General features: G+C 41.5%; 1 protein-coding gene across 4 annotated transcripts in view; it reads left to right on the top strand.

Moving 5' to 3' along the window:
• Window positions 1-5,063: 5,063 nt before the first annotated feature.
• Window positions 5,064-22,951, top strand: part of LOC112260302 (dipeptidyl peptidase 9-like) — a 33,346-nt gene continuing 15,458 nt past the window's right edge. Inside the window, exons 1-12 of one of the 4 annotated variants that reach the window (XM_042328621.1) lie at window positions 5,064-5,207; window positions 7,817-7,907; window positions 8,265-8,503; window positions 8,661-8,773; window positions 12,672-12,845; window positions 18,506-18,674; window positions 18,805-18,915; window positions 19,154-19,282; window positions 19,498-19,559; window positions 19,722-19,822; window positions 21,613-21,790; window positions 22,758-22,917. In XM_042328621.1, the coding sequence (XP_042184555.1) occupies window positions 7,852-7,907; window positions 8,265-8,503; window positions 8,661-8,773; window positions 12,672-12,845; window positions 18,506-18,674; window positions 18,805-18,915; window positions 19,154-19,282; window positions 19,498-19,559; window positions 19,722-19,822; window positions 21,613-21,790; window positions 22,758-22,917 (1,492 nt within the window). In that variant the 5' untranslated portion in view covers window positions 5,064-5,207; window positions 7,817-7,851. Of the gene's footprint in view, window positions 5,208-7,816; window positions 7,908-8,264; window positions 8,504-8,660; window positions 8,774-12,671; window positions 12,846-18,502; window positions 18,675-18,804; window positions 18,916-19,153; window positions 19,283-19,497; window positions 19,560-19,721; window positions 19,824-21,612; window positions 21,791-22,757; window positions 22,918-22,951 lie in introns of those variants that run through there. The other 3 variants (XM_042328620.1, XM_042328622.1, XM_042328623.1) reach the window with 3 other exon arrangements.

Genomic DNA, 22,951 nt, shown 5'->3' with positions numbered 1-22,951 from the left:
GCCTAGGGACCGAGGCAATACGAAGTGCATGCTCGGAGAAGCACAGGGCAAAGTTATATTTTTAACTTCCTTTCTGAGTTTTTGCGCTGCTGGGATGGTGTGGCTACACTGCATTAACACACTGCAATGGATATCCCAATCATGAGCCCTGGCCTGCCCTACTCTTGTACTGATAGTGACGCTGTTGTCTGTGGTGATAGTTAACTCTAAATGCATAGATCAGAATGATTTGACACAACAGATGATAAATGAAAATAATGCTGTTGAACCACCAAATCTGAAACATAAATTGTTTGGGGGTGTCAGGGATGTTGGGGAGGATCAGAAAGTTAAGAATCACCTTTTTTAAAATAAAATAAATGTTTGGATTATTATTCTATTTCATTGGCAATACTTTCTATAATGCAGCATAATGAAACATTTTATTTCCAATTTTTGTAGGAAGTTGCCAAAACTTTGCAATGGCCAATTGGAAAACCCATTGTTATCATTCTTAAATGGAAAATGTTTGGAACCACCAGGACTTTTCCTAGAGCTGGTCGCCCAGCCAAACTGAGCAATTGGGGGAGAAGGGCCTTGGTTAGGGAGGTGACCAAGAACCCGATGGTCACTCTGACAGAGCTCTAGAGTTCCTCTGTGGAGTTGGGAGAGCCTTCCAGAAGGACAACCATCTCTGCAGCATTCCACCAATCAGGCCTTTATGGTAGAATGGCCAGACGTAAGCCACTCCTCAGTAAATGGCACATGACAGCCCGCTTGGAGTTTGCTAAAAGTCAATTAAAGACTCTCAGACCATGAGAAACAATATTCTCTGATCTGATGAAACCAAGATTGAACTCTTTGGCCTGAATGCCAAGCGTCACGTCTAGAGGAAACCTGGCACCATCCCTACTGTGAAGCATGGTGGTGGCAGCATCATGCTGTGGGAATGTTTTGGGAGGACCTAAGACTGGCGTGAAGGTTCACTTTCTAAGCACACAGCTAAGATAACGCAGGAGTGGCTTCGGGACAAGTCTCTGAATGTCCTTGAGTGGCCCAGCCAGAGCCCGGACTTGAACCAGATCGAACATCTCTGGAGAGACCTGAAAATAGCTGTGCAGCAATGCTCCCCATCCAACCTGACAGAGCTTGAAAGGATCTGCAGAGAAGAATGGGAGAAACTCCACAAATACAGGTGTGCCAAGCTTGTAGCGTCATACCCAAGAAGACTCGAGGCTGTAATTGCTGCCAAGGGTGCTTCAACAAAATACTGAGTAAAGGGTCTGAATACTTATATAAATGTGATATTTCACTTTTTAAAAATATATAAATGAGCAAAAATGTCTAAAAAGCTGGTTTTGCTTTGTCATTATGGGTTATTATGTGTAGATTGATGAGGGGGATAAAACAATATAATCAATTCTAGAATAAGGCTGTGACATAACAAAATATGGAAAAAGTCAAGGGTTCTGAATAATTTCCCAAGGCACTGTAAATGAGGCTCAGGTACAAAACCTATTGCCTGTGGAGAGTTTAAATGAGGGAATGTCAACTGTTCAAACAAGACACTCAGACTGCCAACAAAATGTACACCCTTTTGAGCATTAAGAACCTGCTTCCGATCTTCAACCTGATGTATCCAATAGTTCACATGATGGAGTGTCAGTGGTGGAGCCCAATCAGACACCTAAGATATTGGGAATGAATACTACCATTTAGAGGCAGAAAGTTGTGGTCGAGGTTTATCAGGTGAGGACATCGTAAGCTCCATGCCAATTGAATCAGATGAGCAGCATGTAACTGGAGGTTGACGTTCGAAATAAGCGAGGAAGTGTGTTTTGTCAGATGAGGTACATTTTGGAAGGTTAAAAAAATAGCGGCAGGTACAGTATTTAAAAAAGTTCTCATGGGTAGGCCTTTTTGCACCGCCGAGAAGCAAGGTCGAGAAAAGTTGGATCAGCAGCCTCTGCCTTTTAGAAACAGTAGCAGTTATGATGTATGCGTGTGCTTGTTCTCTAAACCAGTCTTATGAGAGGGCAATGTGAACACGCTTTTTCACAATGGCATGCAAGACTGTTTTACGTGAGTTATCGGAGAGGAAATTACTTATTTGAAAGAAGTTAAGATTTTAAGCTTGAATGATACAGCAGACTGACGAAATGAAGCTACAGCAGGGCCTTCAGAAAGGATTCACCCCCCTTGACTTTTTCCACATTTTGTTGTGTTACAGCCTGAATTTAAAATGGATTTAGTTAAATGAGATTGTGTGTCACTGGCCTACACACAATACCGCATAATGTCAAAGTGGAATTATATTTTTAGACATTTTTACTAATTAGTAAAACATGAAAAGCTGAAACGTCTTGAGTCAATAAGTCACTAAGTACTCCTTTGTTATAGCAAGCCTAAGTTCAGAAGTAAGTTTGCTTAACAAGTCACATAATAAGTTGCATAGACTCACTCTGTGTGCAATAATAATTTTTAACATGATTTTTGAATGACGTACTCATCTCTGTATTCCACACATACAATTATCTGTAAGGTCAGTCAATTGAGCAGTGAATTTCGAACAAAGATTCAACCACGAAAACCAGGGAGGTTTTCCAATGCCTCACAAAGAAGGGCACCTATTGGTAGATGGGTAAAAAAAGCAGACATTGAATATCCCTTTGAGCATGGTGAAGTTATGAATTACACTTTTGGATGGTGTTTACACCCAGTCACTACAAATATACAGGTGTCCTTCCTAACTCAGTTGCCAAAGAGGAAGGAAACTGCTCGCAGATTTCACCATGAGGCCAATGGTGACTTTAAATCAGTTACTTATCAGTTTTTAATCAGTTATCAGAGTTTAATGGCTGTGATAGGCGAAAACTGAGGATGGATCAACAACATTGTAGTTACTCCACAATACTAACCTTAAATGACAGAGTGAAAAAAAGAAAGAAAGAAGCCCGTAGAGAAGAGAAATATTCAAAAACATGCATCCTGTTTGCAAAAGGCACTAAAGTTAATACTGCAAAAAAATTGACAAAGAAATTAACTTTATGTCCTGAATACAAAGCGTTATGTTTGGGGTAAATCAAACACAACACATCACTGAGTACCACTCTTCATATTTTCAAGCATGGGGGTGGCTGCATCATGTTTTGGGTATGCTTGTTATCGGCAAGCACTAGGGAGTCTTTTAGGATAAAAAGAAACGGAATAGAGCTAAGCACAGGAAAAATCATAGAGGAAAACCTGGTTGTCTGCTTTATAACAGATACTGGTTGACAAATGTACCTTTCAGCAGGACAATAACCTAAAACACAATGCCAAATATACACTGGAGTTGCTTACCAAGACGACATTGAATGTTCCTGAGTGACCTAGTTACAGTTTTGACTTAAGTTGGCTTAAAAATCTATGGCAAGACTTGACAGAGCTTGAAGAATTTAAAAAATAATCATGTGCAAATATTGTTCAATACAGGTGTGCAAAGCTCTAAGAGACTTTCCCAGACAGACTCACAGCTGTAATCGATGCCAATGGTGATTCTAACATGTATTGACTCAGGGGTGTGAATACTTACGTTAATGAGATATTTCTGTAATAAATTCTGCAAAAATGTCTTAAAAACATGTTTTCACTTTGTGATTATGGGTTATTGTGTTTAGATGGGTGTGAAAACAAAATCCATTTCATCCATTTTCAATTCAGGCTGTAATACTACAAAATATGGAATAGATCAAGGAGTATGAGTACACTATATAGGCTTAATAATTGAACTATATTTAAATATAAATATGTTATTTATTTTATATAGTGGTTAGCACCAATATCGATAATTTGATATGATATCGATACTGTTTGATATCAATATGAGCAAGGCATGTTGTGATATTGGTTTATTCTTCCTGTTAACCTACACTATTCTGTAAAAAAAAGCATACCCGACTGTTCCTGCACGCACAAAGCCCTCTCACAGACCTTCTAACAGGCTGCTTAGCATAGTTTTTTTTAAACAACAAAACAAAAACAGGCTGTACTTAATTGCCTGCTGATCAATTGTGGATGGGCTTCCCATTCTATTAAACTGGTTAAGTAGGTTTATACCACCAGAACACAGCTGGCCCAATGGGCAATCCACAAGCAGTTGTCTGGACTCCACTGAAACAAATGAATGTATCCTAGAGTGTGTTTTACCATTAATTTTAAATGGACACATTGTATTAAATTGGTGACTGTAGTGACTGTGTACCTATAGCCTGGTTGATATTCATTATGTTAAAATTGTACTTAAATTCGTTTTTTGTTTTGACTGAAAAGGTTACCTTATTGTGATTGTTTTTTGAGTGTTGATAGTTTAGTATGTATAGAGGCAATTACTTCAGGAACATGAATACCACCGGGTAATTCGAAGGTGCTTTTCTACAGACCGTACTGAGTACTCCCAACCACACTTTTACCTCTGCACATAGAATAGTTTATTTCTTTATAAGCCAATATGTAATTTATAGGCCTACAGTGTATTGCATTGAGACCAATAGAATGGGTGGAGTAGAAAGTGTTGCTGGGCATAAAGACCTCAGTCCCCCATGAAAAAACACCATCTACAGATTCTACAGATGCTACTAAGTTCTCCCCACCCCACTTTACATCAGCACAAATAATAGTTTTTCTGTAGTGTTATATTTGTACCGTATAGTGTCCAGGCACCCAATTTGAATCTGTTTGACCACAGTTAAAGGCCAGCAACACTCCGTATTATTCAGAGCCCTATGAAATGACACCATATATACACTCCACAGACCTTACTGAGTATTCCCTACAATAATTTTACTGCTGCCCCCAGAATAGTTTTTGCTCTATAAGCCAATATGTATTCCATATACAGTGATTCTCATTGGGGACATTTAAAACCCAAATTTAATGCAAATGTCACTTAAATATGAACAAATCTGAATCATTGTTAATGTTTAGACAATTATTTTTCATATCATGAATAAATACAATTTATTGACACTTATTTAGGTTATTGTACATTTACATGGGGACTTTTATATTTGAACATTTTCGAAATACCGTAACCCGGAAGTACTTCTTTAGTGTTGCTGATGAGACGCTATTCACTTTATTACACATTCTGGGCCATGGACGCAACCTTTAGCTCTATTAATATTTGTTTTTTAATAGCTAGCTAATAAAGCCAAGGATAGTTGGGGAAATAAGTAGTAGCCGGATTGGTAAGTATTCGCTTCTAAACTCGTTTCCGACAGGAGGATGTAGCTAGAGTGACAGGCTTGCTATGGAACCAGCTAACTCATAGCTGGTAAACCCGAGAACTGTCATGAGAGAGCTGTCACGTTACAATGTTTCCTGCCTAGCTAAGAAATGTTGCGGTATTATGTAGCTAGCTAGCTTGCGGTTTTTCTGTAACACGTACGTTCAATTAGATATACAATGTAGCTAATCACGAGATTGTTGCCAACTTGTACTATAGCTAGCAGCAGTAAACAGTTAGTTTTTGTGTGACCTCGGCTCTTGATGAGAACAAAGATAGCTTCTAACTAGGCTATGTCGTGCTGGTCATTAAATTATTTCCCCCTCCCTGTTTTCCTTTCCCCATTTTAGCTGCCAAACCTATCTGATATTTAGAACGGTAGACATTTGAGTTCAAATCTGGAATCTCCTTTAACAAAGGGTTATGAACAGGAGAGGAAATCACAGTGACTCAGATTTGTGTAGTCATCACTCCATTTATATACAAATGAGTATACAAAAGAACACCTGCTCTTTCCATCACAGACAGTGTAGATGAAGGGGAGGAGACGGGTTCAAGAAGGATTTTTAAGTCTTGAGACAATTGAGACATGGATTGTGTATGTGTGCCATTCAGAGGGTGAATGGGCAAGAACATATTTAAGTGCCTTTGGACATGGTATGGTAGTAGTTGCCGGGCGCACCAGTTTGTGTCAAGAACTGCAAAGCTGCTGGGTTTTTCACTCAACAGTTTCCTGTGTATCAAGAATGATCCGCTGCCCAAAGGACATAAAGACAACTTGACACAACTGCAGGAAGCATTGGAGTCAACATGGGCCAGCATCCCTGTGGAACGCCTTCGACACCTTGTAGAGTCCAGGCCCTGCAGGTGTTCCTAATGTTTGGCATACTCAGTGTACATGGTCTATGCTCCAAATATGAGGCTCCAAGACAGGCGATGTGTGGATGACAACAGCTTGTCAGCTATCACTTCCTGCTTTCCAAATGCAAAAGTGATACTTCTTTGTACCTCTTCTGTAAGGTGCAGTTTAGGTCTACCCATTCCTAATCCAACTCCACGAGCCTGCCCATATTTTCCTTTCCCCTTGGTTTTTCCTTGCGGATCTAGGACCAATTTGTGCATCTATACCCTAACCTACCTGATGGCTATTTTGAGCAATTGTCATATTGTTTACACACCCATCAGCTCCTTCTGGACCTTCAATGTGAAATTGTACAGGCCAGGCGGGTAGGTTTGTGTAATTGACACCGAGCATTCTATAGCAATTGGTGTTCAGATTCCCTTTACATCCAGTACTTGAATGTTTTCTCTTTTACATCATCTGAAAGGGAATGACCGATGAATAACAAGTACTCTGAAAATCCCATCAACACAACCCACTAGGAAAAGCCGTCAATTCAACATCTATATTTGTCTCAAAATTAGTAGTTCAGTTTGCGAACAATTCGTTCTTTTTGAACCACTCTTTTTTCTGACTCAAAAGTCAGAATGAGTTTTTCCTGAGTGACTCGTTAATTTTAGCGGTTCGTTTGAGCTGCTGGACGCAATGAATTCTACATCAGGATTAATACGCGCTCCTCCGGTGACCCAAGATACGTGCTCCGACCAAACAACCTTCTGTCATACATTTAGGACTATGCGCGCAGGCATCATAGAGAAGAAAAATACATGTTGAGAAGTGATAAATGATCGCATGGTGCAAGAATGAATGCAATTAATTGATTACCGAATGCTATGATGGACACAGCTTTGTAGAACCAAAACATACACAGCGTCTGCTCAACAAACTTAACTCGAGAACGAATCGCTGGAGTGCTGCAATTCGTGAACGATGTTGCGCTTATCATCCTCATGGCAGTATAGCCGAGGAGCGCTCATCTTCGTTCTCTTATATCGAGGAGGAGTTGAGTATTGATAAATGGTTGCGCGATTTTCTGGCAACATTGAGTCACAATCAGTCGATACTTGTAAAAAAAAATATTCTGGAAAACATACCTGTGTGTTTGTCCCTGTACAAATGCAGTCCTTCCGCGGGGTGCTGAAATCCATACTTATATAATTCTACCCCCTTCTGGCGATGAGCCAAGTAAAGATTTATTTATTTAAACTTTTTGATTGACTTTGTTTTTACTTTCACTATACAGTATGTTAGCTAAAGTGTCATGGGGCGGCAGGGTAGCCTAGTGGTTAGAGCGTTGGACTAGTAACCGGAAGGTTGCGAGTTCAAACCCCCGAGCTAACAAGGTACAAATCTGTCGCTCTGCCCCAGTTAACCCACTGTTCCTAGTCCGTCATTGAAGATAAGAATTTGTTCTTAACTGACTTGCCTGGTTAAATAAAGGTAAAAAATAAGATAAAAATTTATTCCTGTAACATCTATACCAGCAATGGAATGTGGGACATTCCTTATGCCGCTGCTACTTTCTACCACTCCCGAGATTCCAAACCTTTACTGCATGCCTGATTGTCACGTTGATTATGACACCTGGATTTATAGGTAGGTGTTGCTCAATGTCCATAAGACATTATATTATAAGATTTCCCCCTGTTTATTTGAATGGTTAACTTTAGGTTGCAGAGTCTGGTCGAGGCTGGTTGGCCGGTGAATGCACAGAGTGAAGAAAGTGAAGCGTGGGAACAAAACAGAAGTTTACTGGAAAAGGTATGGTGTCCTTGTGTGTTCAAATGACCTGTGCGAATAGGAGTGCTAGATCAGTACCCCCTCCCCCAACAGTACACATTCTATTGTTACCCTGGACAAGCACACCAGATTAATCTTGTCAACTAATCATCGAGCCCTCAATGAGTTGAGTGAGGTGTTTGTCAAGGGCCACAACGAAACTGTTGGGGGTACTGGAGGACCAGGGTTTGGAAACGCTGTACTAGATAACCCATTGTGTCGGCCGAGACATATGTGTGAGTCTCTGTCTGTGTGTGTTTCCATACCAGATGCAAGTGTCGTTTGTGAGCATGTAAATGACCAGTGGGTTGTCTCTGGGTTGTCCCCCCCCCCCCTCAGTTGTTTAGAAGTGAATATGACGGCGGTGGACGGGCTAACAGAGAGCACAGAGGTGGTGGAGATGGAGGACGTCCCGTCTCAGTTCTACGTGGAGAAGCACTCGTGGGATGGCCTGCGTGACATCATCCACAGCAGCAGGAAGTACTCGGGAATGATCGCCAACAAAGCACCCCATGACTTCCAGTTTGTGCAGAAAAACGATGAGTCAGGCCCCCACTCCCATCGCCTGTACTACCTCGGTGAGCTCAAAACCACCTGCCACTGAAGACTGTCACGCTATTGCTCAATCAGTGGTTCATTGAGTACCACTTGTGTTTTTACAATTAACTGCACCGTGTTGCAAGTTGTACCTTGGTCACCTAACTCGTTTTCAATTCCAATGTATCTCTCTACTAGGGATGTCTTACGGAAGTAGAGAGAACTCACTGCTCTACTCCGAAATCCCCAAGAAGATCCGGAAAGAGGCCCTCTTGGTGTTGTCGTGGAAACAGATGCTGGATCACTTCCAGGTGAATATCACTTATCTAATTTGTTCCACTGAAACCTAATGACATCCAAACTAGGGCTGAATATTTTCCCAAAATCAACACTTTTTCCTTCCCGAGAAAATTGCAAGCCTCACCGTGCATCCCGGTATTCCCATTCAAAGCGGAAATGTTATAAAGCGTATAATACCACCCCCAAAAATCTGACATGATTATACCACTGTAAATTGGTAAATATACAGAGGAACACAGGTTTCTTGTGGTATTTGCTGCAATTGAATCAACTCAAAGTTCTCTGTCAACACACTAGGCTATTTCGTTGATGTAGCCTAGTTTTAAGCCTATGAAGCACTGTTTGCCAACTGGTAATGATGAGGTTATTACAGCCTACTGAAAATGACGTTTGTTTTAGCCTACCTACTGATTGTGGCATATCCGATGCTGCGCTAAAGAAACGGACACGCAACAGCAGCAAAAAGCGGAGATTCAGCACCATGGAAAGCGCCGCGGTTGATCATTTAAAACCGCACATCTAACTAGTCAAGCCTGTGCCATATAGTCTGTGGCCCGTGGTCTCTTGCATGCGTCTCACTAGGAGGATTTCAAAAAGTCACTTGTTGGTAAGAATAAGCATTTGCTCCATTCCCTGCTTCTGTGTCAATGAGCCTACAAACACTGCACTGTTCATTTAGTCTCGTCATTCACAATTTGACAATTAATATTGTCACCTATCAGATTTCAATTTGGTTTTAGGGTACGTCTATAATGTGGTCATTTAATTTCGGTATAGTTTAGTTGCAGTGAGTGCCGCAGTTGACATTTTAGAGCCTTTGCTAGTGCCACACAGCTACATTTATCAAATTGTATTTGTCACCTGTGCTGAATAAAACGGGTGTAGGCCTTAACGTGAAATACTTACAAGCCCTTAACCAACAATGCATTTTAAGAAAAAGAGTTAAGAAAAATGTTGACTAAATAAACTAAAGAAAAAATAACAACAATAAAATAACGAGGCTATATATGCATTTCACAAGCATTTCGCTACACTCGCATTAACATCTGCTAACCATGTGTATGTGACAAATAAAATTTGATTTGACAGGGCCAATGTGCGGGGGTATGAGGTAGTTGAGGTATTATGTACATGTAGGTAGGGGTAAAGTGACTATGCATAGATAATAAACAGGGAGTAGCAGTCTTATGGCTTGGGGGTGGAAGGCATCCTACGGTCCCCGGGAGACAGGCGGTCTGCTATTTCGGACCGGAGGAGGTCTATGGTCTCCTGTTGGGCGATGGCGCAGGCCGTTAGCTGACAGGCATGAGCAAAGAATTTCTACATCAGCTGGTGTAGTGGGCTTCTGGGGGAAAAAAAAATATATATTATAAATCACAGCCACCGGAAAGGGGAAAGGTTGTGATCTTGCCTCAAAGTGCCTGTATTCTCCACCCGTTTAGAACTGATCAGCTTGTCTGAAACACCGTAACACAGGAGGCATAAAATGAACAGACGAGTGGTTGTGGTTCCTTTTTTGTTGTCGTATTGTTTACTAAACGGGTCTTTTGCCCGACAAGATAACTCCAGTCTAGGGAACTTCCAATGCTGAAACACCAGCGTAACAAAAACAACAAACTAAGCCGAGAATCAAAAGGCCGTGGGCAAAAATTTAAAGCAAAACCGCAAACAGCTACTCCTGTCTTAGACTATCGTCTACACATAACAGTTACAAGGAGGAACGCTTCTGTCTACCTAAAGCCTGCCTAGGTTAACAGAGAGACCAGGTGCCCGGTCACAGAACTTTCTCTGGAGGTAGGAAAAACCGACGTCCTCACAGGTCCCCGTCTCTATTCCCAATCCTCCCCTAGCTCCTCTCATGGCACACCTATCTAGAGGAAGACACAAAGCAATTAGTGGGCCCAGCTGTGTAATAATTGGCTTTACACTGAGTACCTATCCCCTGAGAAGGGTGCTGTCGTGTCATCTTCCTCCAGCTGGTCACTCAAGTCTCTCCTATCTATCTTATCTATCTAAAAAAAATGTTAATTGAGTTTCCTGTAAACAATAGATATTATATTCCTTCTCTTTTAGCCAGGTAAATACTGATTGCCTTTTTCTTATTATCTGCTAAGCCATTAGTTACAACTGGCTATACTTATTTCACCATGATGAGATACAAGTTTCAAATCTATTTATCATAATATATGTTTGTAAACTCACCATTTTAAAAAGTACTATGGTGATTGAGTGTCCATATAGCTGTACTATATTTGCATTGCTATGAAGTAAACCTCCAATTGTTCCCCACTATTCCACCCGCTAAAACCCCTCCCCTTCCCAAGTTGGGTTGTCATCCCTGTGATCGGCAGACCACCCCCGATCCCAGGGCCCCTCGAGAGAGCCCGGGACTCATCCTTTGAAAAGAGCACATAGTGCCACCCTTCGAACGGAAGCAAATCGACCGTCAAAAGCATTTCCATCGCCCTCACCTCTTTTTGTGTTATATATAGCTATTAAAAAATATAAAGTGGATTCGGAAAGTATTCAGACCCCTTGATTTCTTCCACATTTTGTTACGTTACAGCCTTATTCTAAAATGTATTCAATGGATTTTTCCCTCATCAATCTACAGACAATACGCAATAAAGACAGAGCAACAACTGGCTTTTAGAAATTTTAACAAATTTATTTAAAAAAATAAACCTGGAATATTACATTTACATAAGTATTCATACCTTTTACTCAGTACTTTGTTGAAGCAACTTTGGCAGCAATTACAGCCTTGAGTCTTCTTGGGTGTGACGCTACCAGCGTGGCACACCTGTATTAGGGGAATTTATCCCATTTTGCTCTGCAGATCCTCTCAAGCTCTGTCAGGTTGGATGGGGAGTGTCGCTGCACAGCTATTTTCAGGTCTCTCCAGAGATGTTCCATCGGGCTCAAGTCCGGGCTCTGGCTGGGCCACTCAAGGACATTCAGAGACTTGTCCCAAAGCCACTCCTGCGTTGTCTTGGCTGTGTGCTTAGGGTCGTTGAACCTTCGCCCCAGTCTGAGGTCCTGAGCACTGTGAAGCAGGTTTTCATCAAGAATCTCTCAGTACTGTGTGACCTAAAATAGACAGACAGGTGTGTGCTTTTTCAAATCATGACCAATCAATTTAATTTACCACAGGTGGGCTCCAGTCAAGTCGTAGCAACATCTCAAGAATGATCAATGGAAACAGGGTGCACCTGAGCTCAGTTTTGATTCTCATAGCAAAGGGTGTGAATACTTATATAAATAAATATATAAATTTGCAAAAATGTCTAAAAACCTGTTTTTAATTCGTCATTATGTGGTATTGTGTGTAGGTTGATGAGAAAAAACATATTTAATACATTTTAGAATATGGCCGGAACGTAACAAAATGTGTAAAAAGTCAAGAGGTCTGAATACTTTCTGTATATATATATATATATATAAAATATCCTATATATATATAATACATTTTATATATATATATAGTATAAATTATATATGTAAAATATATATATATCTGAATACTTTCTGTATATATATATATATATATAAAACATCCTGCTTATCTTAGTTTCCACAATTAGCAAATAATATTAGTAATAATGTAGGCAGTTCATGCAAAGAATTGTTACCTCTAACCAGGATTGTTACCTCTAACCAGGATTGTTACCTCTAACCAGGATTGTTACCTCTAACCAGGATTGTTACCTCTAACCAGGATTGTTACCTCTAACCAGGATTGCCATTACAGAAATTACATTTTTGGCAAGCAATTATTATTTTAGCAAACAATTATTGTGATCCATCCTATATTGTCCCTTACATCTTTACTCACTAGCAACAGTTGTGGGATACATACATACACAAACACTCATACAAATGACTTTCCCCTCTTTCCAACACTTCCAGGCCACACCGCACCAGGGGGCCTATTCCCGGGAGGAGGAGCTGCTTCGGGAGCGTAAGCGTCTGGGAGCGTTTGGGATCACCTCCTACGACTACCACTCCCAGACCGGCCTGTTCCTCTTCCAGGCCAGCAACAGCCTCTTCTATTGTCAGGACGGGGGAAACAACGGCTTCATTGTGAGCTTTACCCCCTTTTATTATCAATCAAGTGCATTCATAAAGCCCTTCCTACATCAGCGGTTCTTAATTCCTCTGTTTAAATTTAGACCATCCGCTGCTTTCATTTCTTCACATTCACAACAGTAAGTTAGCAGCTTGCCATAGCCATCATAGCCATCATAGCCATCATAGCCACCATAGCCATCATAGCCACCATAGCCACCATAGCCATCACCACCATAGCCACCATAGCCACCATAGCCACCATAGCCACCATAGCCATCATAGCCATCATAGCCACCATAGCCATAGCCATCATAGCCACCATAGCCATCATAGCCACCATAGCCATCATAGCCACCATAGCCATAGCCACCATAGCCATCATAGCCACCATAGCCACCATAGCCACCATAGCCATCATAGCCATCATAGCCACCATAGCCATCATAGCCACCATAGCCACCATAGCCATCATAGCCACCATAGCCATCATAGCCATCATAGCCATCATAGCCACCATAGCCACCATAGCCACCATAGCCACCATAGCCACCATAGCCAGCCACCATAGCCATCATAGCCACCATAGCCATCATAGCCACCATAGCCATCATAGCCACCATAGCCATCATAGCCACCATAGCCATCATAGCCATCATAGCCACCATAGCCACCATAGCCACCATAGCCACCATAGCCATCATAGCCACCATAGCCACCATAGCCACCATAGCCACCATAGCCACCATAGCCATCATAGCCATCATAGCCATTTTCCTGTATGGCGAATAAAAAGTTGGCAACTCAAAACATTGTCAGATATGTTCTGGCACTTACAGTTGAAGTCAGACATTTACATACACTTTAGCCAAATACATTTAAACTCAGTTTTTCACAATTCACGACATTTAATCCTAGTAAAAATTCCCTGTTTTAGGTCAGTTAGGATCACCACTTTATTTTAAGAATGTGATATGTCAGAATAATAGTAGAGAGAATTATTTATTTCAGCTTTTGTTTCTTTCATCACATTCCCAGTGGGTCAGAAGTTTACATACACTCAATTAGTATTTGGTAGCATTGCCTTTAAATTGTATAACTTGGGTCAAACGTTTCGGGTAGCCTTCCACATGCTTCCCACAATAAGTTGGGTGAATTTTGGCCCATTCCACCTGACAGAGCCTGTGTAACTGAGTCAGGTTTGTAAGGCCTCCTTGCTCGCACATGCTTTTTCAGTTCTGCCCCCAAATTTCAATAGGATTTAGGCCAGGGCTTTGTGATGGCCATTCCAATAGCTTGACTTTGTTGTCCTTAAGTCATATTGTCACAACTTTGGAAGTATGCTTGGGGTCATTGTCCATTTGGAAGACCCATTTGCGACCAAGCTTTAACTTCCTGACTGATGTCTTGAGATGTTGCTTCAATATATCCACATAATTTTCTTTCCTCATGATGCCATTTATTTTGTGAAGTACACCAGTCCTTCCTGCAGCAAAGCACCCCCACAACATGATGCTGGCACACCCGTACTTCACGGTTGGGATGGTGTTCTTCGGCTTGCAAGCCTCCCCCTTTCCCCTCCAAACCTAACAATGGTCATTGGCCAAACAGTTTCATTTTTGTTTCATCAGACCAGAGGACATTTCTCCAAAAAGTACGATCATTGTCCCCATGTGCAGTTGCAAACCGTAGTCTGGCTTTTTTATGGCGGTTTTGGAGCAGTGGCTTCTTCCTTGCTGAGCGGCCTTTCAGGTTATGTCGATATAAGACTTGTTTTACTGTGGATATAGATATTTTTGTACATGTTTCCTCCAGCATCTTCACAAGGTCCTTTGCTGTTGTTCTGAGATTGATTTGCACTTTTCGCCCCAAAGTACGTTCATCTCTAGGAGACAGAACTCGTCTCCTTCCTGGGCGGTATGATGGCTGTGTGGTCCCATGGTGTTTATACTTGCGTGCTATTGTTTGCACAGATGAACGTGGTTCCTTCAGCCATTTGGAAATTGCTCCCAAGGATGAACCAATTTTTTGTCTGAGGTCTTGGCTGATTCGTTAGATCTTCCCATGATGTCAAGCAAAGAGGCACTTAGTTTGAAGGAAGGCCTTGAAATACATCCACAGATACACCTCCAATTGACTCAAATTAAGTCAATTAGCCTATCAGAAACTTCTAAAGCCAAGACATTTTCTGGATTTTTCCAAGCTGTTTAAAGGCACAGCCAATTTAGAGTAGGTACACTTCTGACCCACTGGAATTGTGATACAGTTAATTATAAGTGAAATAATCTGTCTGTAAACAATTGTTGGAAAGTAGATGTCCTAACCAACCTGTCAAACTATATGTTGTTAACAAGAAATTTGTGGGGTGGTTGAAAAATGAGTTTTAATGACTCCAACCTAAGTGTATGTAAACTGCTGACTTCAACTATATATGAGCTGGCTAGACAAAGAAATCCATTATTAATTGGTTTATGTAGGTCCTAAGAAACATACAACTAATACAATTTATTTTCAAAATAATAGAATAGTATATTTAGAGTTTAATTATATTACTGGTCTGTGCAAATTATTATTTCATTTTGTTCATTCAAGAGACATACATACTTAGCATACATTCCCCTGCCCTGATCAATCAACACACATATTTTATAGTAAGAATTAATATAATGGAATATAACAGAATAAATCATATTTTTCCCACACAACTTGAGTGTCAGTAACGTGTGGAACCACTGTCGTATAAGAGAAGTTTAAAACGATCTGTCTTCTGTAGGGTGATTTCAGAAAGTAGCTTTTTTTGATCCACTTTGGATGTGGTCACATCATCGTGCACTTTCTCTGATTTCAAATGCCCCAATGTTTATTTTGTCTGTAGACAGAGATAGCCTACTAGCGATTTGTTGTTTAAGTCTGGTTAATATGCACACGTTTCTGTCATTTATGAACTAATTATAAGGGCCGTTAAATATTTACCTGTGAAAGTCAATAAAAAAAACAAATGAAATGGCAATGTGCATTTCCCCCAGGCTAAATGCCAAAGCATTACTGTGACAACAGACAAGAACCGCTCAAGGACAGAACAGACATTTAAATGGAGAAAATAAATGCATTCAAATTATTTCTGTGAAGATGTGTGATTTTCATTGAAATGTATTTATTTATTAGACCTTTTGTTTAACTAGGGAAGTCAGTTGTTAAGGAAGTCAGTTGAGAACAAATTCTTATTTTCAATGACAGCCTAGGAACAGTGGGTTAACTGCCTTGTTCAGGGGCAGAATGACAGATTTTTTTTTTTTTTACCTTGTCAGCTCGGGGATTCAAACTTGCAACCTTTCGCTTACTAGTCCAACGCTCTTAACCACCTGTCGCCCCAAACTTAACAAGGACAAGTTTAATGTTGGACGACAATATAATGTTAATGATTTAATGCGTGCCCAAGATGGTAAGTTGGTGGGACTTTTAAATACATTACAGCAATCCTGACTAGGTCGGTTTATGGAAATAAAAGTACAGGCGTTGTTGCCGGCAACACCTTTCAGATATAAAGAAAAGGTGGCAAAAAGTTGCCGGCTTGGTCAAGTTGGCAGAAAAACGTCTTGGTATGAAAGGTACTTTGCATAAGTATTCAAATGACCTTGAGGATTCAAATTGATGTGGGATTTAAATTGATTGAATTGATTTGTCTTTTTTTTTGTGTAAACAATCTATCACCAAATACTCTGTCAAAGTGGAAGTCAAATTCTAACTTTTAAGAAAACACATTTGGGATTGATTACAGCTGTGTGTCTTCTTGGGTCAGTCTAAGAGCTTTGCACACCTGGATTGTGCAATATTTGCCCATTTTTTTATAATTTAAAAACTTCTTCAAGCTCTGTCAAGATGTTGGGGATCATGGCTCGACATCCATTTTCAAGTCTTGCCATAGATTTTCAAGCAGATTTAAGTCAAAACTGCAGGAACATTCACTGTCTTCTTGGTAAGCAGCTCCAGTGTAGATTTGGCATGGTGTTGTAGGTTATTGTCCTGCTGAAAGGTGAATTCCTCTCCCAGTATATGGTGTAAAGCAGACTAAAGCAGGTTTTCCTCTAGGATTTTGCCTGTGCTTAGCTCCATCTAGTTTATTTTATCCTGAAAAACTCCCCAGTATTTGCCAATGTCAAGCATACCCATACCATGATGCAGCCACCACCATGCTTGAAATTAAGGAGACAGTTACTCAATGATGTTGTGTTGGATTTGCCCCAAACATAAGGCTTTGCATTTAGGCCAAAACGTGTATTCCTTTACTGTGTTTTTGTTGCAGTGTTACTTTAGTGGCTTGATGCATGTTTTGGAATATTTTTATTCTGCATATTTGTATTAATCTTTTCAATCTCATTTAGGTAATTATTTTGGAGTCACTACAATATTGTTGATCCATCCTCAGCTTTCTCCCATCACAGCTATTGAACATGGTAGCTGTTTTAAAGTCACCTGTGGCCTTATGGTAACATCCCTGAGCAGTTTCATTCCGGTCCTGCGGGTCAGTTCAGAAGGATGACTGTGTCTTTGATGTTCCTGGGTGGTTTAATACATAACCCACAGCATAATTATTATCTTGACCATGCTTAAGGAGATATTCAATATCTGATTTGTTATTGTTACTCATCTATCAATCACTGTCCTTCTTTATGAAGGAAAGCTCCCTGGTCTTTGTAGTTTAATCTTTGCTTTATATTGAATACTTGACTGTGGGACCTTACAGATAGATAGTTCTATGTATGAGGGACAGAGGAAGGTGTAGTCAACCTCTATTATTATTATTATTATTATTATTATTATTATTATTATGTGATTTATTATGCCAAATATTACCCCTGAACTAATTTAGGCTTGCCTAAGCAAAGGGACTGAATACTTAAGCAACAATTATATTTGAGTTATTCCTTTAAAAACAAATATCTTCAAAAAGAAATCTTCCACTTTGACATTACAGTATTTTGTGTAGATTGTTGGCAAAAAAAACAAACAATTAAATTACATTTTTTACCCCACTTTGTAACACAATAAAATGTGTAGAAATCCAAGGGGTCTGATTACTTTTACCAGGCACTGTATGTGTGCTAGTGTATCTTTTTTCTAGTGCTTTCTACAGCGTTACACTCACTTCTTCCCTTAGTTCTCTCAGGTTGTGGTTAGTTTATAGATTCTAGAGAATAGGTTGGCTATATGGGATCGATTTGATACCATATCTACCGTTATGTTGTTTTCTATACATGGCCTACCTCGGTGTTCACACTTGTCAACATATCTGTCTAAGACTGAATCTATCATTGCAAGCAGTCTGATTATTTCCTGTTGTGGTTCAATTATGACCATCCTGGGATTGATATCTGCGTAATATAAGTGGAATTTAAAAATCCTGTAGTTGAGATAAGCATTAGTGTACGAACTGCACAGCACCCAACGCCACTGCAATGAATGACTGTTGCTGTATATATGGTTGTCTTCAGGGTTGTATTCATTAGTGCACATTGTAGAACAAAAAAAAAAAAATTCTATGGAAAATGAACAATGAACAAGCCATTGTATTGGACAAGTCTAGGTCTTCCCTGTTTCAGTCTGTTTTGTGCCGTTTTGGTGCCTAATGAATACGGCCTTGTACACTGACCGTGTGTTTCCTGGTTTAAAAGCAGTCTGCCCCAATGAAGCCGGTGGAGATTAAGACACAGTGCTCAGGGACCCGCATGGACCCCAAGATCTCCCCAGGAGAGCCCAACTTCATTGCATTTATCAACAACAACGACCTGTGGCTGGCTAACATCAAGTCTGGGGAGGAGAGGAGACTCACCTTCTGTCACAAAGGTCAGGGGGGTCAGCAACTTTTGGACGTTTGTTGTACTGTAGTCGTATGGCATTGTAAACGTTCTCTATGCCATGCTGCTGACGCTGCATAGATTTAATCAAATGAATGAATCCCCTCTCCCTGGTTCAGGTCTGGATAACGTGAAGGAGGACCCCAAGTCTGCGGGCGTGGCCACGTTTGTGATCCAGGAGGAGTTTGACCGCTTCACTGGCTACTGGTGGAGTCCATCTGCTGTAGAGGGTGAGTAGGGTCACCATCTACCACTCCTTCCATACGAGTAGAGCACCACTCACTTTCATGTGAGAGAAATTGGGCTCTTCTGTAATCAAGTAGTCTTGTCTGTCAGTCAATCAGTGATGCTTTGATGAACATTGTACAGGCTTCAACCTGCCCCAGACACTGTCGTCATGAAGATGTCTGTCATATAAACTCCAGCTGTATCTGTATGCATTTTCAGCCTGCTTTTCCCTTCTGTTAGACTCAGATGGGGGGAAAACCCTGCATCTGCTGTATGAAGAGGTGGATGAGACGGAGGTAGAGATCATTCATGTTCCCTCTCCAGCCCTGGAGGAGCGGAAGGCCGATGCTTACAGATACCCCCGCACAGGTGAGCCCCCCCCCGGTGCAGGTTGAGTCCCTCCCCCCCGGCGCAGGTTGAGTCCCTCCCCCCCTGGTGCAGGTTGAGGCCTACTCATGTAGGATTGTACATTGTGTGTATGTAGTAACACACATTGGTAATGACCTAATCAAATCATTTCAAGAGAAGAGCTCCTGAGTTTTCTTTTCTCTCTATCTATTATCTGAATGTTTCTATTTTTCTAGGCAGTAAAAATCCACAAACCACCCTCAAACTGGCAGAGATAAAGACTAACAACCAAGGCAAAGTAAGTTGCCTACTTTCAACTTCTCTCTTTCATTCTCTTATTTCTCTCTCTGCTCCCTGCATTGTTTATGAGCAGACTAATTACGTCTCTGTCTGTCCTTCTCTCCGTCCTTTTCTGTTCCTGTCTTCCCCTGTCTCTGTCTGTCTTTCTGTCTGTCTCCAGATCATGAGCATCCAAGACAAGGAGCTGGTTCTCCCCTTCACCACCCTATTCCCCGGGGCGGAGTACATCGCCCGGGCAGGATGGACGAGTGACGGCAAATAGTGAGTGTTACGGCATAATGTTTCCCCAGGGAACGCATTAGTCTCTGTTTCTTTGTTGGCTTATATTGGTTAGAGATGGGGGATGTGCAACTGATTCCCAACTGGAGGAAAGTTACTAGAGTTGTGTAGGTGTTAGTTGACTAGTTTAATCAGTTGTGTTAGTGTTGAGCTCAAACACATGCCTGTACACCAGGGATCATCATCTAGATTCTGCCGCGGGACGATATCTTCTTGAGCGGATGGTCAGGGGGGCCGGAACATAATTACAAATCATTTGTCGACTGCAAATTTGTCTGCAGGAAGCCCAAACAGATATAATGTTTGAGTGTGTCAAGAAATGCAACACTGCTGGGTTTTTCACGCTCAACAGTTTTCCTGAGTGTATCAAGAATGGTCCACCACCCTAAGGACATCCAGTCAACTTGACAAAACTGTGGGAAGCATTGGAGCCAGCATACCCGTGGAGCACTTTCGACACCTTGTAGAGTTCCTGCCCCGACGATTTGAGGCTGTTCTGAGGGCAAAAGGGGGTGCAAATCGATATTAGGAAGGTGTTCCTCAGGTTTTTTCTCTCTCTATTATGCGTGGGAACAGATTTCCAAAATTGAAATAACTTGGATCTTATTTGCTGGTGTTTTTTACAGTCTTTTATGTCCAACAATAAAACATTTAGTAAAAAATAAAGAAATATACATTATATTTGTACATGATGTATCATGAAAGAAATTTGGCGATTGATAAGTTGGGTATGTAAAGACATTTCCCGTGAATATATCATTATTTTATCTCCATCAATCAGCTGTGCTAATGGAGGTGCCTACTACCATTACTCTTATGCAGGATATGACCGCATTGTTCCAGTAGACATATACACTATATATACAAAAGTATGTGGACACCCCTTCAAATGAGTGGATTCGGCTATTTCAGCCACACCCCTTGCTGACAGGTGTATAAAATTGAGCACACCGCCATGCAATCTCCATAGACAAGCATTGAGAGTAGAATGGCCTTAATGAAGAGCTCAGTGACTTTCAACATGGCACCATCATAGGGTGCCACATTTCCAACAAGTCAGTTCGTCAAATTTCTGCCCTGCTAGAGCTGCCCCGGTCAACTGTAAGTGCTGTTATTGTGAAGTTGAACCGTCTAGGAGCAACAACGGCTCAGCCATAAGTGGTAGGCCACACAAGCTCACAGAATGTGACCACCGACTGCTGAAGCGCGTAGAGCATAAAAATCATCAGTCCTCGGTTGCACCACTCACTACCGAATTTCAAACTGCTTCTGGAAGCAACATCAGTACAAGAACTGTTAGTTGGGAGCTTCATGAAATGGGTTTCCATGGCCGAGCAGCCGCATGCAAGCCTAAGATCACCATGCACAATGCCAAGCGTTGGCAGGAGTGGTGTAAAGCTCACCGCCATTGGACTCTGGAGCAGTGGAAACACATTCTCTGGAGTGATGAATCACACTTCACCATCTGTCAGTCCAACAGACGAGAACTCTAGCTTCCCCAATAGTGTAAAGTTTGGTGGATGAGGAATAATGATCTGGGGCTGCTTTTCATGGTTTGGACTAGGCCCCTTAGTTCCCAGTTCCATATTTATTTTTTGTTCAGAAAACTTTTTGGGGGGGGGCTCCTGAATGGCGCCGTGGTCTAAGTGCTAGAGGCTAGAGTCACTACAGACCCGGGTCCGATCCCGGAGGACGCATGGCTCAAATTTGCTTTTGCCTGGTGTATTGTATCCAGTCAGTGAGGTAAAGTGTCTCTCTGTCTCCCTCTTCAGTGGTTGGGCCGTGCTGCTGGACCGCAGTCAGAAGAGGCTCCAGCTGGTCCTGCTTCCCCCGGCCCTCTTCATCCCCGTCACAGACGACCCGGACCAGAGACAGGAGAGCCTGGAGGCCGTGCCCGAGGACGTCCACCCTTACATTGTCTACGAGGAGACCACCGACATCTGGATCAATGTGAGAGAGAGTTTCTGGGGATGGCACTACTTAAGAGGCTGGGCACATCTCAGTTGTTGTTTTGAGCATGAACAGGAAGCATGAATCATAAGACTCTAGATTTGGTTATCCGTGCTCTTTCAAAAATAAAGGTTTGACGCTTGTTGGGAACTACTCTTGGAACATTTGCCTATTGAGTTTGATTATTGAATTGACAGTTGGCAGGTAGCCTAGTGGTTAAAAGCATTGGGCCAGTAACCGAAAGGTTGATGGTTCGAATCCCGATCAGACTTGGTGAAAAATCTGCCAGTGTGCCCTTGAGCAAAGCACTTAACTGTAATTGCTCCTGTAAGTCGCTCTGGATAAGAGTGTTTGTTAAAATGACACTATATATTGAGGGTGTATGTTGACATATACACTGATTGTACAAAGCATTAGGAACACCCCCTTTTGCCCTCAGAACAGTCTCAATTTGTACTCAACATGGACTTTACAAGGTGTCGAAAGCGTTCCACAGGGATGCTGGCCCATGTTGACTCCAATACTTCCCACAGTTGTGTCAAGTTGGCTGGATGTCCTTTAGGTGGTGGACCATTTTTCATAAACACAGGAAACTGTGGCGCGTGAAAAACCAGCAGCGTTGCAGTTCTTGACACACTCAAACCGGTGCGCCTGGTACCTACCACGTTCAAAAGCACTTAAATAGTGTGTCTTGCCCATTCACCCTCTGAATGTCACACAAACACAGTCCATTTCTCAATTGTCTCGAGGCTTAAAAATCCTTCTTTAACCCGTCTCCTCCCCTTCACCTACACTGATTTAAAGTGGATTTAAGAAGTGACGTCAATAAGGGATCAGAGCTTTCACCTGGATTCACCTGGTCACCCAGAGCGGGTGTCCCTAATGTTTTGTACACTCGGTGTATATTTGCATGGAAGAGTTGGGCCACGACAAACGAATAACTGCCATGATCTTCTGTTGCCTCCAGGTTCATGATATTTTCTATCCGTTCGTTCAAACGTCCGAGGACGACTTCTCCTTCATATGGGTGAATGAATCCAAAACGGGCTTCAGCCATCTGTACAAAATCACGTCAACTTTGCGACCAGGCTGCTACCAATGGTCAGGAAACTACACACATACAGAGGGTGAGTCATTAGACTGAAGAACCTTTAACAACGT

Source organism: Oncorhynchus tshawytscha, linkage group LG10 (genome assembly GCF_018296145.1).
Source record: "Oncorhynchus tshawytscha isolate Ot180627B linkage group LG10, Otsh_v2.0, whole genome shotgun sequence".
NCBI lineage: Eukaryota > Metazoa > Chordata > Actinopteri > Salmoniformes > Salmonidae > Oncorhynchus > Oncorhynchus tshawytscha.
Note: the sequence above shows the minus strand (reverse complement) of the source record. Positions and strands in the feature narration are given on the sequence as shown.